At 42.3% G+C, this 21,262-nt stretch overlaps 1 protein-coding gene across 4 annotated transcripts in view; it reads left to right on the forward strand.

Moving 5' to 3' along the window:
* LOC112254122 (RNA-binding protein 39) overlaps window positions 1-21,262 on the forward strand; it is a 56,697-nt gene that overhangs the window by 13,124 nt on the left and 22,311 nt on the right. For 2 of the 4 annotated variants that reach the window (XM_024426372.2, XM_024426374.2), the window contains 5 exons: window positions 4,941-5,006; window positions 5,115-5,210; window positions 7,076-7,193; window positions 7,534-7,692; window positions 20,058-20,195. In XM_024426372.2, coding sequence (XP_024282140.1) covers window positions 4,941-5,006; window positions 5,115-5,210; window positions 7,076-7,193; window positions 7,534-7,692; window positions 20,058-20,195 — 577 coding nt within the window. The remainder of the gene's footprint in view (window positions 1-4,940; window positions 5,007-5,114; window positions 5,211-7,075; window positions 7,194-7,533; window positions 7,693-20,057; window positions 20,196-21,262) is intronic. The other 2 variants (XM_024426373.2, XM_024426375.2) reach the window with 2 other exon arrangements.

Below are 21,262 nucleotides of genomic sequence, written 5' to 3' on the forward strand. Positions count from 1 at the left end.
CGCTCGCGGCGGATTCTCAGAAGGCAGCCCAATCTGCGTCCTCTTTTCCTTCGTCTTTTCTTCACGCAAATGACAGAGATTTGGGCCTGTTCCCAGGAGAGCAGTATAGCCTTCTCGTCGGACTCGAAGGCACACCTGTTAATTGAAATGCATTCCTGGGGACTACCTCATGAAGCTGGTTTCGAGAATGTCAAAAGTGTGCAAAGCTGTCATCATGGCAAAGGGTGGCTACTTTGAAGAAACTCAAATATAAAATGTATTTTGATTTGTTTAACACTTTTTTTTTTGGTTACTACATGATTCCATATGTGTTATTTCATAGTTTTGATGTCTTCATTATTATTCTACATAGTAGAACATAGTAAAAATAAAGAAAAACCCTTGAATGAGTAGGTGTGACCAAACGTTTGACTGGTACTGAACTCCGGACTCGGACATTCCTCGTCCTAATATTTCTATTTTTTTTCTTCCATTCTTAACATTTTTAGATGTGTGTGTATTGTTAGATATTATTACACTTACTGCAAGGAACACAAGCATTTTGCAACACCCGCAATAACATCTGCCAAATAAGTGTATGCGAGCAATACAATTGAACAGGGAAATGGGAGTCTCATTCACATTCAGCTTGATTTTAAATTGACCAGAAAGGGATAGCTTTTCGTCAATGGTTGAGACAAATATGGGGAAAATCCATTTATCCTTGCCGGGTGTACACTATATGACTTTCAAAATCCTAACATCTCGTCGCCTCTCACATTAAACTATCTTTCCTGTAGTTTTTTGTCCTGTCAACGTAGTGGTGCGCACACTAAACAATGTGGCACAGATCGGAGGAAGGGGGATGCCTAGTCAGTTGTAAAACTGAATGCATTCAACTCATGTGTCTTCCACATATAACCCAACCCCTCTGAATCAGAGAGGTGTTCGGGGCTGCCTTAATTGACATCCATGGCGCTAAGGGGCAGAATCACAGATTTTTACCTTGTCAGCTCTGGGATTCTATCCATCAACCTTTTGGTTACTGGCACAACGCTCTTACCCACCAGGCTACCGGCCGCCCCACACCCTTGGTCATGAGGATTCTTGACACTGCGCTGTCTCGCGAAAACAAATATGTAATTGTAAACATTCAGTCAGACATTTGCTCTTGTCATGCAGAGTTGAAATATCTAGCCAATACCTTTTAAAAATATATATATATTATTATTTATTTTTTGTGATATCCAATTGGTAGTTACAGTTTTGTCCCATCACTGCAACTCCCGTACGGGCTCGGTCAGGAGCCGTGCATCCTCCGAAGCACGACCCCGCCAAGACGCACTGCTTCTTAACAATGCTTGCTTAACTCAGATGGTTGCATAACCCTTTCTCTGGGAACTGAGAGGTAGTGTGAAAACTACTGTGTTCCCTGGCGCTCGCAGTGCAATCCTTTAGCAATGGAGCCGGGTTGCCAAAGTCCCACGGAACCGTAAGTAAACAAACTCGTAAGGGTATGAAGCTGAATTCTATGGTCCCCAAGCAACCAAGTATACCATTCATGGGGAGACTATGCATGCGCGGAAAATCTTCCCCAGCTAGTGGGGTGTGTAGGTGCTGAGACTGTTGTATGCCTGAGGCAAGAATGCCTTCTGTTGGCATGCAGTGTTTTCTACCAGCGCCGTCTGTCGGCTATACAGCAGACTAGTCATTTTTAGCCGGTTACTTTTTAGGCTTTTCAAATCGCTAGTCAGAAAATAGTCTGCAGAGCCCTATCCTGCTAGAATGAACAATATGCACCATCTAGCGATCTATTGATGGGACAGTCGCCTGTCAGTCACAAAGTGTATTGCAGATAGCTGAGAATAATGCCAATGAAATGGAAGCTTGAAAAAAAGTGCAACTGCCAACCCTACCACTGTGTAGTGAGGTCAAAAACAAAGAGCTGCTGTATAGTGGATAGGTATAACAAACGTAGAGGAATTCTTCCTTATCAACCCGTTCTACCTAGAGAGATGTCTATGCTGAACTGGAGAGAGGGTAGGGCAAAGAGCATGGAGTTCTTTGTGAACTGCCTCTTATAGGCTAGGGTGCTACTCCTAGGCTTTCCAGTCCTCCAGCCTACCATGGGGCTTGAGAGGTCAGAATTTCACTGTGATAGCAGCAAAGGACTGTTTGTGTCTGTGTCTGCCCTGGTTCTGGGACTTCGCCTGGGTATTAAAAGTTGGCTTTTCCGTTCTCCGTCCGGCGGGACATTGGACCACTCGATGCCGAGATTGGCCGCGGCTTGCTTGCAGATGTCGATGAGCGTGTAACCTGGGAGGGATTGGCAACCTTGTTACCGTCTGTGCCCTTGGCTAGGTGCCTGGGGACAGGTGCTGTGCTTGGGAGGGAGGTTGCGGGGGCTCCCCCTCACTTGCTCCATCCTCGGGCTCAAAGTTGGAGAAGCTGCTATTAGCTTGAGCCTCGTATCTCCCCTTCTCACAAGATTGTGTCTTCGTTAAATGAGGGAAGAGAATTAAGGTTATCCATCTCCTCTGCCCAGCTTTGTACAGACGAGCGCTTGTCCCCTATCCTGGGGGGTGGCTCGGAGGCGGGGGTGCACAGAGCAGGAACAATCTTTTTGAGTCTCTTGCTAACCTTCGACACCTTCGACACGACTCTGGGTAGTCGACTGTTTCTTGAGTATGCTTGTGTCCTAAACAGGCAAAGCATAGAGATTGCTCTTTCTCTGAGATGCGAGAGCAACAGGGGGTAGAGCTGGGGCTCAGGTGCCTGTCTTGTGTCATCCTGGCAAGGTTAAGCGGTAGCAATGACTCTGTGGAGAGGTTAATGGCACCCAGTAAGCCGGAGAGCACCGCAAGGTGGAGTTGCTCTGTAGGCTAGCAGTGGTGTAAAGTGCTTAAGATGAAATACTTTAAAATACTACGTATCAACTTCTTAGGGCTGAAATCCCATTAACGGGATCGATATGACAACAGCCAGTGGGCGCCAAATTCAAAACAACAAATCTCATAATTAAAATTCCTCAAACATACATGTATCTTATACCATTTTAAAGGTTATCTTGTTGTTAGTCGCACCACAGTGTCCGATTTCAAATAGGCTTTACAGCGAAAGCACCACAAACGAAGAGCCAAAGAGTTCCAGCCAAAGAGTGGAGTCACAAAAAGCAAAAATAGAGAGAGAATTAATCACTAACCTTTGATGATCTTCTTCAGATGACACTCATAGGTCTTCATGTTACACAATAAATGTATGTTTTGTTCGGTAAAGTTCATATTTATAAAAAAAAAATCTCAGTATACATTGGGCGCGTTATGTTCAGTAGTTCCAAAAACATCTGGTCAATTTGCAGAGAGCTACATCAATTTACAGAAATACTCATCATAAATGTTGATGAAAATACAAGTATTATACATGGAATTAAATATATACTTCTCCTTAATGCAACCGTTGTGTCAGATTTTAAAAAGCAAATCATGCTATAATCTGAGAATGGTGGTCAGAGAACTCATATACCTGCCATTTTGGAGTCAACAGAAGTCAGAAATAACATTATAGATATTCACTTACCTTTGATGATCTTCATCAGAATGCACTCCCAGGAATCCCAGTTCCACAATAAATGTTTGATTTGTTCGATTAGGTCCATTTATGTCCAAATAGCTACTTTTGTTAGTGTGTTTGGTAAACAAATCAAAACTCACAAAGCGCATTCACTAGTTGCAGACAAAATGTCAAAAAGTTCTGTTACAGACTGTAGAAACTTGTCAAACGATGTATGGAATCAATCTTTAGGATGTTTTCAACATAAATCTTCAATAATATTCCAATCGGAGAATTCCTTTGTCTTCAGAAAAGCAAAGGAACGGGAGATACCTCTCACGTGAAATGCGTGTGACCAGCGCGTGACTGCTGCCAGACCTCTGACTCATTCAGCTCTCATTCGGCCCCACTTCCCAGTAGAAGCATCAAACAAGTTTCTAAAGACGGTTGACATCTAGTAGAAGCCTTAGGAAGTGCAAGATGACCAATACCCCACTGTATCTTTGATAGGGGCTGAGTTGAAAATCGAAGAACCTCAGATTTCCCACTTCCTGGTTGGATTATTTTTTAGGTTTTTGCCTGCTATATGAGTTCTGTTTTACTCACAGACATCATTCAAAAAGTTTTAGAAACTTCAGAGTGTTTTCTATCCAAATATAATAATAATAATAATAATAATATGCATATATTAGCAACTGGGACTTAGGAGCAGGCAGTTTACTCTGGGCACCTTATTCATCCAAGCTACTCATTACTGCCCCCCAGCCATAAGAAGTTAAGTAGTTTTTTTTTGTATCTTTACTTTACCATTTATATTTTTGACAACGTACTTCTACTCCACTACATTCCTACATTCCTATCCTACGCTTTGCGGTGGAGTCCTTGAGGGTCCACCTGTGAACAGGTAAGTAGTAGAGCAGAGGTCCTAGTCAGTAGCTGAAGAGAATAGAGGCTCTTAATCATATATGTAAGGAAGCCAAAAAGAATGGAAGCTGGGAGCAGACTACGGACCCTAATGTGAAGTGGAGTGGTCCACTATTGGCCGTTGCTCCTGTCTCTCTACGAGAGATGTGTGATTGGATATTCATGGACTCCGCTCCTAAAAGCGGACGCTACCCATAATTGAGAGACCTAACGAGTAATTGAAATAGAATTCATTCTAGGTAATGCAATACAACATCAACGTGACACTGGCTTCTTATCTGGTGAGCTCTCATTGGCTATTGCTTTCCACCGTTGTCAAAACTTGTCATTGCACATCTCACTACAAGAGCATTGCATATTTTGTGCTGATAAAATAAAAGGTTGGAAAATATCTGGACGGTTCAAAGACTGGATCAGTGGCACACAGATTGTGTCTCTGAGGGAGGAGAATTAACGCGGACTGAGATTAACCTTGTTTTCAATCGCAGCTCTGGGCCGAAATGTAATGGTGTTTCCAGAGGGAAGATTGGCACCCCACCTGTCATCAAGCTAAGGTTTCTATTTCACAATTTTTCTGTTGTTTGTGTAGGTAGTTTTGTGCTGTGTGTGTGTGAATGTGATGAAGCAACTCAATTAGATGCTAATGGAACCCTTTCTTTCAGCCGAAGACGTTCCAGGAGCCGAAGCCCTTTCAAGAAAGAGAAGAGTCCTGTGAGGCAAGTGTTCCTTGGGGAGATGACGCAAAAGACCTCAATCAGGTTGACGTTCCACTTTTAAAGCTTGTGTACCCTTGTTCGACAAAGTAGGCTTACAATTTTGATAATACCTTTTTTGACAGACATACAGTGGGGCAAAAAAAGTATTTAGTCAGCCAACAATTGTGCAAGTTCTCCCACTTAAAAAGATGAGAGGCCTGTAATTTTCATCATATGTACACTTCAACTATGACAGACAAAATGAGACATTTTTTTTCTCCAGAAAATCACATTGTAGGATTTTTAATGAATTTATTTTCAAATTATGGTGGATAATACGTATTTGGTCACCTACAAACAAGCAAGATTTCTGGCTCTCACAGACCTGCTGTCAAAGGACACCAGAAACAAAATTGTAGACCTGCACCAGGCTGGGAAGACTGAATCTGCAATAGGTAAGCAGCTTGGTTTGAAGAAATCAAATGTGGGAGCAATTATTAGGAAATGGAAGACATACAAGACCACTGATAATCTCCCTCGATCTGGGGCTCCACGCAAGATCTCACCCCGCGGGGTCAAAATGATCACAAGAACGGTGAGCAAAAATCCCAGAACCACACGGGGGGACCTAGTGAATGACCTGCAGAGAGCTGGGACCAAAGTAATAAAGCCTACCATCAGTAACACACTACGCCGCCAGGGACTCAAATCCTGCCTTGCCAGACGTGTCCCCCTGCTTAAGTCGGTACATGTCCAGGCCCGTCTGAAGTTTGCTAGAGAGCATTTGGATGATCCAGAAGAAGATTGGGAGTATGTCATATGGTCAGATGAAACCAAAATATAACTTTTTGGTAAAAACTCAACTCGTTGTGTTTGGAGGACAAAAAATGCTGAGTTGCATCCAAAGAACACCATACCTACTGTGAAGCATGGGGGTGGAAACATCATGCTTTGGGGCTGTTTTCTGCCAAGGGACCAGGACGACTGATCCGTGTAAAGGAAAGAATGAATGGGGCCATGTATCGTGAGATTTTGAGTGAAAACCTCCTTCCATCAGCAATGGCATTGAAGATGAAACGTTGCTGGTTCTTTCAGCATGACAATGATCCCAAACACACCGCCCGGGCAACGAAGGAGTGGCTTCGTAAGAAGCATTTCAAGGTCCTAGAGTGGCCTAGCCAGTCTCCAGATCTCAACCCCATAGAAAATCTTTGGAGGGAGTTGAAAGTCCGTGTTGCCCAGCAACAGCCCCAAAACATCACTGCTCTAGAGGAGATCTGCATGGAGGAATGGGCCAAAATACCAGCAACAGTGTGTGAGAACTGTGTGAAGACTTACAGAAAATGTTTGACCTCTGTCATTGCTAACAAAGGGTAGATAACAAAGTATTGAGAAACTTTTGTTATTGACCAAATACTTATTTTCCACCATAATTTGCAAATAAATTCATTAAAAATCCTACAATGTGATTTTCTGGATTTTTTTCTCTCATTTTGTCTGTCATAGTTGAAGTGCACCTATGAAGAAAATTACAGGCCTCTCTCATCTTTTTAAGTGGGAGAACGTGCACAATTGGTGGCTGACTAAATACTTTTTTGCCCCACTGTATGTAGCATAAATGGTATCGTAACATACGTCACCATACTGGGATTTAAAACGTAGGCCCACAGTAAATTTTCCCCCGAAACTTGCAGACAGGAGCAGGCACAAGATTTTTGTTCTGGGTTATCCAGATTACCATTTTGCTGACAAAATATAGTAAAATATAGTAAAAAATAATATAGTAAAATATAGTAAAACATATAGTAAAACACAAGTGCTTTTACAGTGCTTTTACAACTTTTACAGTGCTGATACAAGATTGGGGCCACTGGAAAACAAAAAATGGCTTTACCACATAAGAGTAATTCAATGCTTTGTTTCTACAGGCAGCCAATAGACAACCTGACTCCAGAGGAAAGGGACGCTCGCACAGTGTTCTGCATGCAGCTGGCAGCCAGAATCCGACCACGTGACCTGGAGGAGTTCTTCTCTGCAGTGGGAAAGGTGAGTGTCTTTACTTGTAATGTCATTGTCATTCTTGCCAAAAAAAAATGTGGCCACCGATTTGCTAAGCATTTGCACCAGGTGAGATGTTTGCTCCAGTTTTTTTCAGAAAGTTATTTAACACCAAAGTAAACATGAAACTTTGCAATTTACAATAGTTAAAAAAAAATTATTCTAACCTTTTAGTTCAAGCCTCAATGTTTTATTTAGAAAAGATGGGTGTTAAAAATGTAAATGTATTTAGGTGTTATTCACAGCCAACAAGAGCAATGGATTTAGCAATGTCTTCTCTTCTTATGCTCCATCCATTCTAAAACAGATTATTTTGTTAATTTTCAAGGTGAGAGATGTGCGCATGATCTCTGACAGAAATTCGAGGAGGTCGAAGGGGATTGCTTATATCGAGTTTGTGGAGGCCAACTCGGTGCCACTGGCTATAGGATTGTCTGGCCAGCGACTTCTGGGGGTGCCAATAATTGTTCAGGCCTCACAGGTAATGGTTAGTAATCATCTCACAGGGATTTTATTCTTTCTATTTATTTGAACTAGGGCTGTCAATGTTAACACGTTAATTACTGTTACATTTTGAAATCTTCATGCCGCAATTAAAAAGTAACACATTTAAAGAGCAACTGCCCCTAAAAAACAACTTCTCATTTAGAAAACAGCCCATGTGTCATCAATATGAGTCAGAAACATTTATTCTGTCAAAATTGACTACAAAGTGTAAATAGAATAATTATATTGAATTCAAAACCGCTACTGGTCTTGACTGCTTCACAACATAAATGAAGGTTGTAATACCTGATTGTAATACCTGTGGTAAATTTGAGTTGACTTTGGATATCCTTATTGGGCTAGTTGGGAACCATTGGCAAATTACACAATGTACATGGGACAATGTGTTAACTGTAAATTGTAGACATGCCTATACAAATATTAAAAGCATTTAAAAGGTGTGCAACATGAAAAGATTGTCTCATATACATTGTAATTTATTGACAGTCCCTAGCCCCGGAGATGATCTATCCAAAGTTAAATTAATTTTGCCACGGTCGCACACCAACCGGCTGAAGCTAATTGGCTAAATAATTTGGCTAACTTGTCCCACCTACGAACACACACATGAGTCACCCACATCAAACCACCCTCTGAATTTAGTCATGGCCACTAACTTGCATTTCTTAATTAACCAAATCTTAAACGAGGCCAAATCATAAAGTGCAGTCACCCTTTAATCGCATATCAATTTTTTTAGACCACAGTCTGTTTCACGACACATTCCTTTGAGCGCACACACTCTTTGCTCTCGACAGCAAGCAACCTTTCTTGTGGTGGAGAGACCATCCACTATGCGTGCAGCTTTCAGCTACAAATGTTAAGGAAAACTTACAGAAAGTTCAACCATAAACACTTTCTCAGGTATTTCTTTAAATCATAGCAAAAACATATTTGCACAGAAGTAGCTAGTCAGTTATGCTAACATTAGCTAGCTGGCTAACCAAACAAGAATATTTAGAATGCCATGGCTGATTGCCTCTAGATTCAACACTAATTTCCCACAATGATTTGAATTAAAACAGAACTTCAATTCCATTTAGCTATTGTTTTTGTTGTCTCATTTCTAGTACAGTAGCAGCTTGTGACTAGTTCATGTTGGGCATGGATAAGAAGTAGCCTAGGCAAGATCTAATAGCTGTATGATATTTTACATTTATATCACACCTGAGGCGAGTTCAACAAGGCTTCTGTTTGTGGTGAACATGTTGCCAGAGTAACAATTTCAGTTGAATGAACATTGCAAAATGTTATGGTGAAGCATCAAACATTTACTTTTTGTAAGGATTACTGTGACTTTTTAGCGACAATGTTCAAACTGAAAATGACTTCGCTATTCCTACTAAATATAGTGGAAAGTCTACATAGCCAATTAATATATTTTTTTGCGCCAGTTAAGACCTGAAACACACACTTATGTTCGCGGCACACTACCTTCTCAGACTGTTAGCTAATGTTACGAACGGTCGCTGCTACCACAAAACAAATGGATTATGTTAACTATTTCCCTTGTTGAATGCACCTTGGCTGAGATGTTATTGTCTTAGAAAACAGTTTATTTTGAGGTTTCGGTGAGGTTCTGTTGACATGCATTGAAACGTGTGGCCTTTTAATGGATTTCTTTTCCAAATTACTACCAATGAACATACAAATTTCCTAAAACTTCCTAATACGAAACATAAAATACTTTAAATAAGGTGTGGGACATCATTGGTCTATTACATTTCAGCAAGTAGCAGGTCTATTATGCACCAGCAGCTAGAATTTGTCCATCCACAATTCAACTGTGGGAACATGGCAACTATCAACAGCAGACAACTGAAAGAGCTGGCCTGTACTATACGAGAGATTGTTTGAGGAGATTACCTCTGCCCTCGATTTACAATGAAAACCTGTAAATGAATCACTGGTTGTGCTCACTGCTAAATTGGATACCTGTTCAACCGAAGTGTAAAGTCTGGAGAAGACAGCCAATGCGACTCCATGACCTGAAAACAGCGCAAGCTATGTTTGAAGGGATAATCAAACTCTTAAAAGAGAAAACAAGTCTCTGAAAGACTACAACTTGTGTTGGGTGGTACTTCCTGCTCTGGGCCACAGTCTCTTCCCCCAAGGTGGGCTTTTTTGAAAAGGAGGCAGACACTAACAACACAATCCTTTGTTTAGGGACAATGAGGGGACATTGGGAGCTGCTTTTGAGAGGAAAGCTCAGTCAACATAGTGAATGGGTTGGGGGCCTAAAGTTTTAGGAGGGCAGTTCTTACACAGTATGAAATCAGAGTGTCTTGTTTGTAAATAATTCATGGGACAGTATTGTAGGATTTGGCTATACCGACATCTATGGATAGCATAATTGTGTTTGTCAAACAGGTAGGCCTACCACGTTTTTGAATAGGAAGAAATAGGCTCAAATTCTAAATGTAATTCTATGATTAGGCCCAGAAAAAAAATTGGTGCACGCGTGCACATATAGCGGGCATAAAGGAATTTTACTTTAACCCCTGTATCGGAAAGTTACAATGTTTCAATCACTGTGCAGCCAACTGCCTATAGTAGGTAACAGTTTATTTCCAATAAAGACACCTGTTATCACACATGGCACGACCCGACCATTGTTACAATTAGAATAAAAATAACATCATTTAATAATCCTGTAGAACTGTAAAAAGAGTGAGATCATTTGAACTTTGGAAACAAGTGCTTTCATAAATGCATGGCGGGCCTCGTTTGGCTGGAGCAGTGTAAAATGTTTTTTTTTTGTCAATGACCCAGCCTTAACTAATTTTGTTTATTTACATATCGAATTGGATTGTCCAACATTAAATTTCATCATTTCTTCATTTTGTGGCCCACATAGTGGTATCTTCCCTCTGCTGTCGTGCTGCATTGCAGTCAGCAATATTTTCTCTTGGTAGCTTCTCCATGGTCCTTAAATCAAATCAAAGATACCCAGCATTTCCACATTCAGCCTGTCGGTGGTCCCATGTAGCGCAATGTTCTGGGTGACCATTACGCGTATCAGGGCTATGAGCCTCTGCAGCACCTGCTGCCAATGGAGAGTCTCTCCGTCAATAGCCCGTTGGGATTGGGCATTGATAGTTTGCTTGGACACCAGCCTGTTCTCCAGCTCCTTCCACCTCCAGAAACTATGTAGATGGTCATGCAACTTCTCATGTGAGCTGAGGAGGTGGCACAGATTCTTCCAGTACCTGGTTTCATCCCTGACCAGCTCAGATTTGCCCTCATGTGAAAACATTTTGCAGCAAAAACAGAAGGCTGCATCATTTTGCTTGGAATAAATGAGCCATGGTCTCTCCACTCTCACCCCGTTTCCCATCCTCCTATTGTACCTTCTCCGCTGTGCAATCTGGTTTCCGAGCCGGTCACGGGTGCACCTCAGCAACACTCAAGGTACTAAACGATATCATAACCGCCATCGATAAAAGACAGTACTGTGCAGCCGTCTTCATTGACCTTGCCAAGGCTTTCGACTCTGTCAATCACCATATTCTTATCGGCAGACTCAGTAGCCTCGGTTTTTCGGATGACTGCCTTGCCTGGTTCACCAATTACTTTGCAGACAGAGTTCAGTGTGTCAAATCGGAGGGCATGCTGTCCGGTCCTCTGGCAGTCTCTATGGGGGTGCCACAGGGTTCAATTCTCGGGCCGACTCTTTTCTCTGTATATATCAATGATGTTGCTCTTGCTGCGGGCGATTCCCTGATCCACCTCTACGCAGACGACACCATTCTATATACTTTCGGCCCGTCATTGGACACTGTGCTATCTAACCTCCAAACAAGCTTCAATGCCATACAACACTCCTTCCGTGGCCTCCAACTGCTCTTAAACGCTAGTAAAACCAAATGCATGCTTTTCAACCGATCGCTGCCTGCACCCGCATGCCCGACTAGCATCACCACCCTGGATGGTTCCGACCTTGAATATGTGGACATCTATAAGTACCTAGGTGTCTGGCTAGACTGCAAACTCTCCTTCCAGACTCATATCAAACATCTCCAATCGAAAATCAAATCAAGAGTCGGCTTTCTATTCCGCAACAAAGCCTCCTTCACTCACGCCGCCAAGCTTACCCTAGTAAAACTGACTATCCTTCCGATCCTCGACTTCGGCGATGTCATCTACAAAATGGCTTCCAACACTCTACTCAGCAAACTGGATGCAGTCTATCACAGTGCCATCCGTTTTGTCACTAAAGCACCTTATACCACCCACCACTGCGACCTGTATGCTCTGGTCGGCTGGCCCTCGTTACATATTCGTCGCCAGACCCACTGGCTCCAGGTCATCTACAAGTCCATGCTAGGTAAAGCTCCGCCTTATCTCAGTTCACTGGTCACGATGGCAACACCCATCCGTAGCACGCGCTCCAGCAGGTGTATCTCACTGATCATCCCTAAAGCCAACACCTCATTTGGCCGCCTTTCGTTCCAGTACTCTGCTGCCTGTGACTGGAACGAATTGCAAAAATCGCTGAAGTTGGAGACTTTTATCTCCCTCACCAACTTCAAACATCAGCTATCTGAGCAGCTAACCGATCGCTGCTGCTGTACATAGTCTATTGGTAAATAGCCCACCCATTTTCACCTACCTCATCCCCATACTGTTTTTATTTATTTACTTGCTCTTTTGCACACCAATATCTCTACCTGTACATGACCATCTGATCATTTATCACTCCAGTGTTAATCTGCAAAATTGTAATTATTCGCCTACCTCCTCATGCCTTTTGCACACATTGTATATAGACTCCCCCTTTGTTTTCTACTGTGTTATTGACTTGTTAATTGTTTATTCCATGTGTAACTCTGTGTTGTCTGCTCACACTGCTATGCTTTATCTTGGCCAGGTCGCAGTTGCAAATGAGAACTTGTTCTCAACTAGCCTACCTGGTTAAATAAAGGTGAAATAAAAAATAAAAAAATAAAATTGTAGTGGGCCACCGAAAATATTTGTCTCATCTCTTGGGAAATTCCCCACCTTATTCTGATATTGCCCAGCATGCACTAAAATGTCCCATAAAGATCCATTCATATCTTTTGGCCACTCCCCAGGATCGTTTATGTTTTTTGTCTGGGAGTTGGATTTAGCAATAGCAGCACCACTGTCATTGGGGACGTAGAAAGACAAATCTGAGTCCGTGTCCCAGATAGTAGGGTCTCCGCTGGCATTGTTTGGAGGTGTGGCTCAACTGGTGCGACAACCTATTCTTGTCCACCCAGAGAGCGGTCATCATAGGTGGAAATGGATGGCTCTGTCTCTGTGAATTTATGTCCTTGTGGAGACTTGTTCTCGACAAAAATGTTTTTTACAATTTTACCATTATTTAACCAGGCAAGTCAGTTAAGAACAAATTCTTATTTTCAATGACTGCCTAGGAACAGTGGGTTAACTGCCTGTTCAGGGGCAGAACGACAGATTTGTACCTTGTCAGCTCGGGGGTTTGAACTTCCAACCTTCTGGTTCCTAGTCCAACTCTCTAACCACTAGGCTACCCTGCTGCCCCGGGCCCCAATGGCTTGATGGGCATTGCTGCACGCTGATACATTTCAGCAGCGAATCTCTTTGGCTTAGAGATTGTGCCTTTTCTCTCATTATTTCTACAATATTTTTTATATATATTCGCTTCCTGGTAGTTTTTGTCTCTTAGACATGGTAGCAAATTTGGTTGCAAATCTCTGAACTTCGGGAGAAGCGGGAATGGGGTGGGAATGGGAACTGCAGTAACAACTATGAGCTGGTTGCTTGGGTACCGCCGGCGGTGTAGTAGCCGATCAGGGGTACCAGAGGGCAGCAGCCAATTTCCAAATTGCCGCCCCAAATTCAAGTGACCGCTTCAAATCAAATTGTATTTGGCACGTGCTGAAAACAACCTTACAGTGAAATGCTTACTTACAAGCCCTTAACCAACAATGCAGTTTTAAGAAAAATACTTAATAAAATAAGAAATAAAAGTAACAAATAATTAAAGAGCACCAGTAAAATAACAATAGCGAGGCTATATACAAGTGGTACTGGTACAGAGTCAATGTGTGGGGGCACCGGTTAGTCGAGGTAATATGTACATGTAGGTAGAGTATTTAAAGTCACAATGCATAGATAATAAACAGAGAGTAGCAGCAGCGTAAAAGAGGGGGTGGCAATGCAAATATTCTGGGTAGCCATTTGATTAGGTGTTCAGGAGTCTTGTGGCTTGGGGTTAAAAGCTGTTTAGAAGCCTCTTGAACCTAGACTTGACATTCTGGTACCGCTTGCCATGCGGTAGCAGGGAGAACAGTCTATGTCTAGGGTGACTGGAGTCTTCGACAGTTTTTAGGGTCTTCCTCTGACACCGCCTAGTATAGAGGTCCTGGATGGCAGGAAGCTTGGCCCCAGTGATGTACTGGGCCGTACGCACTACCCTCGTAGTGTCTTGCTGTTGGATGATGATACAATCAGTCAGGATGCTCTCGATGGTGCAGCTGTAGAACCTTTTTAGGATCCATGCCAAATCTTTTCAGTCTCCTGAGGGGGAATAGGTTTTGTTGTGCCCTTTTCATGACTGTCTTGGTATGCTTGGACCATGTTAGTTTGTTGGTGATGTAGACACCAAGGAACTTGAAGCTCTTCACCTGCTCCACTACAGTCCCGTCGAGGAGAAATGGGGCGTGCTCAATCCTCCTTTTCCTGTAGTCCACAATCATTTATTTTGTCTTGATCACATTGAGGGAGAGGTTGTTGGCCTGGCACCACAAAGCTAGGTCTCTGTCTTGTTGTTGTCAGTGATCAGCCTGTTGTGGCCAACTTTTTTTTACCTTTATTTAACTAGGCAAGTCAGTTAAGAGCAAATTCTTATTTACAATGACTGCCTAGGAACAGTGGGTTAACTGCCTTGTTCAGGGGCAGAACGACAGATTTTTACCTTGGCAGCTCGGGGATTTGATCTTGCAATGTTTCGGTTACCGGCCCAACACTCTAACCACTAGGCTACTTGCCGCCCTAACTTAATGATGGTGTTGGAGTCATGCCTGGCCGTGCAGTCATGAGTGAACAGGGAGTACTGGAGGGGACTGAGCACGAACCCCCGAGCGGCCCCATCAGCGTGGCGGATGTGTTGTTACCCTTACCACCTGGGGAGGGCCCGACAGGAAGTCCAGGATCCAGTATCCAGTTGCAGAGGGAGGTGTTTAGTCCCTGGGTCCTTAGCTTAGTGATGATCTTTGAGGGCACTATGGTGTTGAACGCTGAGCCATAGTCAATGAATAGCATTCTCACGTAAGTGTTCCTTTTGTCCAGGTGTGAAAGGGCATTACGGAGTGCAATAGAGATTGCATCATCTGTGGATCTGTTGGGGCGGTATGCAAATTGTAGTGGGTCTACCGTTTCTGTGTTGATGTGAGCTATGACCAGCCTTGCAATGCACTTCATGGCTACAGATATAAGTGCTACGGGTCGGTAGTCATTTAGGCAGGCTACCTTAGTCCCTGTGCCCAATAACTTTATGGTGGCTGCTTGAAACATGTTGGTATTACAGACACAGACATGGAGAGGTTTTAAATGTCAGTGAAGACACTTGCCAATTGGTCAGCGCATGCTTGGAGTACACGTCCCTGTAATCTATCTGGTCCTGCGGCCTTTTGAATGTTGACCTGTTTAATCAATAAAGTAAAAATTTGACGTACGTATCTGATCATCGTGCTTATTACTGGCAGATACAGATGTCAGAATCTCCTTTAAAGAGCCACAAGATGTCGCTTTAGTGGTTACTTACTAGAAAATCAACCATTTTAAACTGAATTAAATGAATTAGTATTGATTAACAAAACATTTGTTGATGATCCTCGGATTCTATGGGGCGCCATCAAAGGTTTTAATAAAAACAACGCAACTGCATTTGCATCTGGGCTGAATAAATCACAGCTAAAGAAGATATCAGAATTGGAAAAGTTGTTAACAACTTTAGAGCGTTCTCAACAAACACTTTTTTTGGATTAGGTAGCTACTACTCTCTTCAAATTAGTGTCAGAACTAACTCTATTAATAAGACAGAGCGAAATTGCTATCCATCGAGTTGGACTCGCAGTAATGTATTGAATCTGATTCGGGTGAATTTTCAACCAAAGATTTTCCTGTTTCAATAAAAAATACACCTCTGTTTGTAAATCCACACCAAGCCAGATATATCTTTTAAAAAATAACAAAGAAATCTTCTTCTCTCAACTGATGAAGCCGGTGTGCTAGGAGCCCAAATCTCTCTCTATGAACTCAAAAGGGCATTTGATAACATGAATAAAGGCAAATCACCTGGTTGTGACTGTATTCCTCTTGAGGTCGATTTAAAATGTTGGGTTCAATTAGGTCCACTGTTACCTGAAATGATTATTATTATTTAACCAGGCAAGTGAGTTAAGAACAAACTCTTATTTACAGTGATGGCCTACCCCAGGCAACACTGGGCCAATTGTGCGCCGTCCTATGGGACTCCCAGTCACAGCCAGATGTGATGCAGCCTGGAGTCGAACCAGGTACTGCAGTGATGCCTCTTGCACTGAGATGCAGTGTCTTAGACCACTGCGCCACTTGGGAGCCCATAACACCACCTTTAACAAAGGTTAATTTAGAAAGGCTAAATACAGCACTAATTTTCTTTTATAAAATTGTTAAAAAAGGCAAGGACGCTCGCTATCGCCCTCTATCTTTGATGAACTTTTTATTTTTTATTCTGTTGTCTCAAAGCTTACTTACCCAAATTGATACATCTGGACCAAAGCAGTTTGTTAAAAAAACGTATCCTCAGATAACCTCCTTCTATTACGTATCTTACATGCTTCATCAGAAACCAAAGCTCCTTGCGCAGTTCTATCTCTCGACGCAGAAAAAGCTTTTGATAGACTAGATTGGTCTATTTTGGAAAGGTTTTATTGATATGATTAAAATACTGTATATTATGCCAATCCCACAGCCACAGTAATAACAGGCAATACCTGCTCTATTCATTTCAGAATAACTAGAGTAAGGTGATCCCATCTCATCACTGCTGTTTTTGTTGCCTATGAAGCCATCTCTACTAAATGGAATCCCAATCGGTTCCCATTTTAAATATTTGGGAATAGATATATTTCCTTCCTTAGATAACCATTGCCAGAAAGTTTAACAGCACGCTCAAATCAATTCAATCCGACCTCAGTAGATGGACTAATATCCCAGTTCTTTTACCGGCAGAACATTGTCAAAATAAATTAATTGCCACCGCTGAATTTCTGTTGTCTCCCCCTTCCAGCTATTGGGGTAAAATTCGTAGTGCGGTTTCAAAATATATATGGCAAGGTAAGCAAGCCTTGATATAAAATTAACACATTTGAAAAGAGGAGATGTGTAAGAGGACTATCTGTACCAAACTTGAAATTGTATTTCCAGGCACTGGCATTTCGTCCCATCCCAAATTGGTTTACAAATTATAATTTCGCACCCTGGCTGAGTATAGAGAGAAATATGTTGTCTCCTATTGCCCTGCAAGAGGTGGTCTTCACTAATATATCCCAATGTAAACTACGCTTTGGTCCTATTATTGCTCACACAATGTAACTGGGAATCAAAATTGCATGCCCATACTCCAATATTTCACAATAATGCCTTGCAGGGCAGCCTTGGAGGGCAGCCTTTTGCATCCCCCAAATGGTCCATATGTGGAATCTGTACCCATGCCATTATCATGGACAGTATTGGTTTGAGAACATTCCAAGATTTGAAAGACGTATACACCATTTCGGACTACAACATTTTCAGATGGGATGGACAAAAAAAGGGGGGGGGGGTTATTTATGTAAAATCTTCTCTTATGGCATCATGCTCTCTTAGCATCTCTGTTCTCAAAATATGTGAGCTGTTGGTTATAAGTGGCCATAAGCCCCCCAAAAACTATCAAACTCCTCATTGATTGACCTTTTCCTGACTAACCGTAGCCACTGCCCTATTGTTTGCATTTGAGATACCAATTTGAAAAACTCTGACCCTCAAATAATTTTGCAGAGAATTAAAAACAAAAAAATGTATTCACCGCTCCAGGCGTTCCTTAATTATCTGTATTATTCAGAGCTTTTTTCTACTAACTACACCCTGTTTTGGAACTTGAATTTTCCTCATCCATTTTTACCTCTGGCTGATAAACATGCCCTGTTCAAAAACCTAACTCTTGGTACTCTCAGACCTCCTCTTGATAAGGAATCAAGCCAAGGCTCAACAAACTGGCTAGTTAGCTGATTTGCAGCTATTTAGGCTATTGAGAAATAGGAGCACTGTCTCGGTTAAACAGGCCAAATCATACAACTTCCTTAGCGCTATGACGGACTGTTAGTGATCCCTCTAAATTACATAAAGGGGTGCCCCAATGTTTGATACTCGGCCCACTATTGTTTACAATGTATATCATATACAGTGCCTTCGGAAAGTATTCGGACCCCTTGACTTTTTCCCCACATTTTTTTACTTTACAGCCTTATTCTAAAATTCATTTTCATCAGCAATCGACACACAAATACCCCATAATAGCAAAGATATTTTTTTTTTGTAGAAATGTTTGCAAATGTATTAAAAATCAAAAACAGAAATACTTATTTTATATAAGTATTCAGACCCTTTGCTATGAGACTCAAAATTGATCTCAGGTGCCTCCTGTTTCCATTGATCATCCTCAAGATGTTTCTACAACTTGATTGGAGTCCCCTGTGGTAAATTCAATTGATTGGACATGATTTGGAAAGGCACACACTTGTCTATATAAGGTCCCACATTTGACAGTGCATGTCAGAGCAAAACCCAAGCCTTGAGGTCGAAGGAATTATCCGTGGAGCACCAAGACAGGATTGTGTCAAGGCACAGATCTGGGGAATGGTACCAAAACATTTCTGCAGCATTAAAGGTCCCCAAGAACACAGTGTCCTCCATCATTCGGATCCACCCCTTTTTTTCAATTTTCACCTAAAATTACATACTCAAATCTAACTGCCTGTAGCTCAGGACCTGAAGCAAGGATATGCATGTTCTTGATACCATTTGAAAGGAAGCATTTTGAAGTTTGTGGAAGTGTGAAATTAATGTAGGAGAATATAACACATAAGATCTGGTAAAAGATAATACAAAGAAAAACACATGCCTTCTTTGAAATGCAAGAGAAAGGCCACTGAATTATTCTAGCCCAGGCACAATTTAGACTTTGGCCACTAGTTGGCAGCAGTGTGTGTGCAACGTTTTAGACCGATCCAATGAACTATTGCATATCTATTCAAAATGTTGTATCAAGACTGCCCAAATGTGCCTAATTGTGCCACCAAGACTCTTCCTCGAGCTGGATGCCCAACCAAACTGAGCAATCGGAGGAGAAGGACCTTCGTCAGGGAGGTGACCAAGATCCCAATGGTCACTCTGGCAGAGCTCCAGAGTTCCTCTGTGGAGATGGGAGAACCTTCCAGAAGGACAACCAACTCTGCAGCACTCCATCAATCAGGCCTTTATGGTAGAGTGGCCAGACAAAAGGCACATGACAGCCCGCTTGGAATTTTCCAAAAGGCACCTAAAGACTCTCATACCATGAGAAACAAGATTCTCTGGTCTGATGAAACCAAGATTGAACTCTGACCTGAATGCCAAGCGCCACATCCCTTGGAAACCTGGCACCATCCCTACGGATCAAGGGAAAGATGAACGGAGCAAAGTACAGATAGATCCTTGATGAAAACCTGCTCAGGACCTCAGACTGGTTCACTTTCCAACAGGACAATGACCTTAAGCACACAGCCAAGACAACGCAGGAGTGGCTTCTCTGAATGTCCTTGAGTGGCCCAGCCAGAGCCCGGACTTGAACCCGATCGAACATCTCTGGAGAGACCTGAAAAAAGCTGTGCAGCAATGCTCTCCATGCAACCTGACAGAGGATCTGCAGAGAAGAATAGGAGAAACTCCCCAAATACAGGTGTGCAAAGCTTGTAGCGTCATACCCAAGAAGACTCGAGGCTTTACTCGCTGCCAAAGGTGCTTCAACAATGGGTCTCAATTACTTATGCAAATGTGAAAATTACAAAGCAAATAAAAACGTGTTTTCTTCCCCTATATTCAAAATATATTATACCTAATTAGCTTCAAATTTGAACTTGAATTTCTTAAATTTCATATGATTAATTAATTAGGTTATGATTCATCTCTGCGGTTAACTCTGTTCATTCTTTTAAATAATTTGACAGCCTTTTATTTAAACAGCCTGAGGCAATCTGCACCGTTTCCCTACGTTCACTTTGTGTGTGCTTTCTCTAGGCTGAGAAAAACAGGGCTGCTGCCATGGCCAACAACCTGCAGAAGGGCAACGCTGGCCCGATGAGACTCTACGTCGGATCCTTACACTTTAACATCACAGAGGAGATGCTACGAGGAATATTTGAGCCTTTTGGAAAGGTGAGAGGCGTTGTACATTGTACCATAGGCGTCGCATAAATGTCAACTTTGGGGAAGCTGTTTTTTCACACACACCAGAAAAATTACCTTTCTAATAACGCATTGCATGCATCCATCACATTTGCAGACTAACATAAGGTAAAATGCCTAATGTGATGAGTAGATTTGTGAACCGTAGGCCAAGTCATTGTTATAAGTATATATAACTCAATGAATGTTTGCAAAAAGTACTGTTCTGAACAGAATGCAGGTGAGCGATTGCAGGGGTTAAAATTCTCCGTCACTGCAATAAAAATCTCTGGGGGGTGATTTAGAGATGACATAACCTAATCCAGAAATATGTCTGTTCTACGAAAGATATTCCCAAATATTTATCTTTTCTGTTAAGCTGTGTGCACTGAACTGACATGCGTGACTGTTACTGACGAACAGCTCTTTGCGCAATACCAAGTGTCGGCTGGAGTGGTGTAAATCTCACCGCCTTTGGACTCTGGAGCAGTGGAAACGCTTTCACTGGATGGTGATGAATCACGCTTCACCGTCTGGCAGTCCGACAGAAGAATCTGGGTTTGGCGGATGCCAGGAGAACGCTACCTGCCCCAATGCATAGTGCCAACTGTAAAGTTTGGTGGAGGAGGAATAGTGTTCTGGGGCTGTTTTTCATTGTTCGGGCTAGGCCCCCAGTGAAGGGAAATCTTTATGCAACAGCATACAATGAAATTCTAGACGATTCTGTGTTTCCAACTTTGTGGAAACAGTTTGGGGACGGTCCGTTCCTGTTTTAGCATGACAATGCCCCCTTGTTCAAAGTGAGGTCCTTACAGAACTGGCCTGCACAGAGCCCTTACCTCAATCCCATAGTACACCTTTGGAATGAATTGGAATGCCAGCTGCGAGCCAGGCCTTACTGACACCACAATGTTCAGAAGAAGGGAATGAAATAGTCTATAATGTGGCGCTCAACCGAACTGGGTAGCCTACTGCAGCTGCTTGCAAAGCAATTCAAAGCCACTACTTTTAGCATTCAGGTAAGGATGTAACTTTCCAGTGCTACTATTTTTGCCATG

Source organism: Oncorhynchus tshawytscha, linkage group LG07 (assembly GCF_018296145.1).
Source record: "Oncorhynchus tshawytscha isolate Ot180627B linkage group LG07, Otsh_v2.0, whole genome shotgun sequence".
In the NCBI taxonomy this organism is placed as follows: domain Eukaryota; kingdom Metazoa; phylum Chordata; class Actinopteri; order Salmoniformes; family Salmonidae; genus Oncorhynchus; species Oncorhynchus tshawytscha.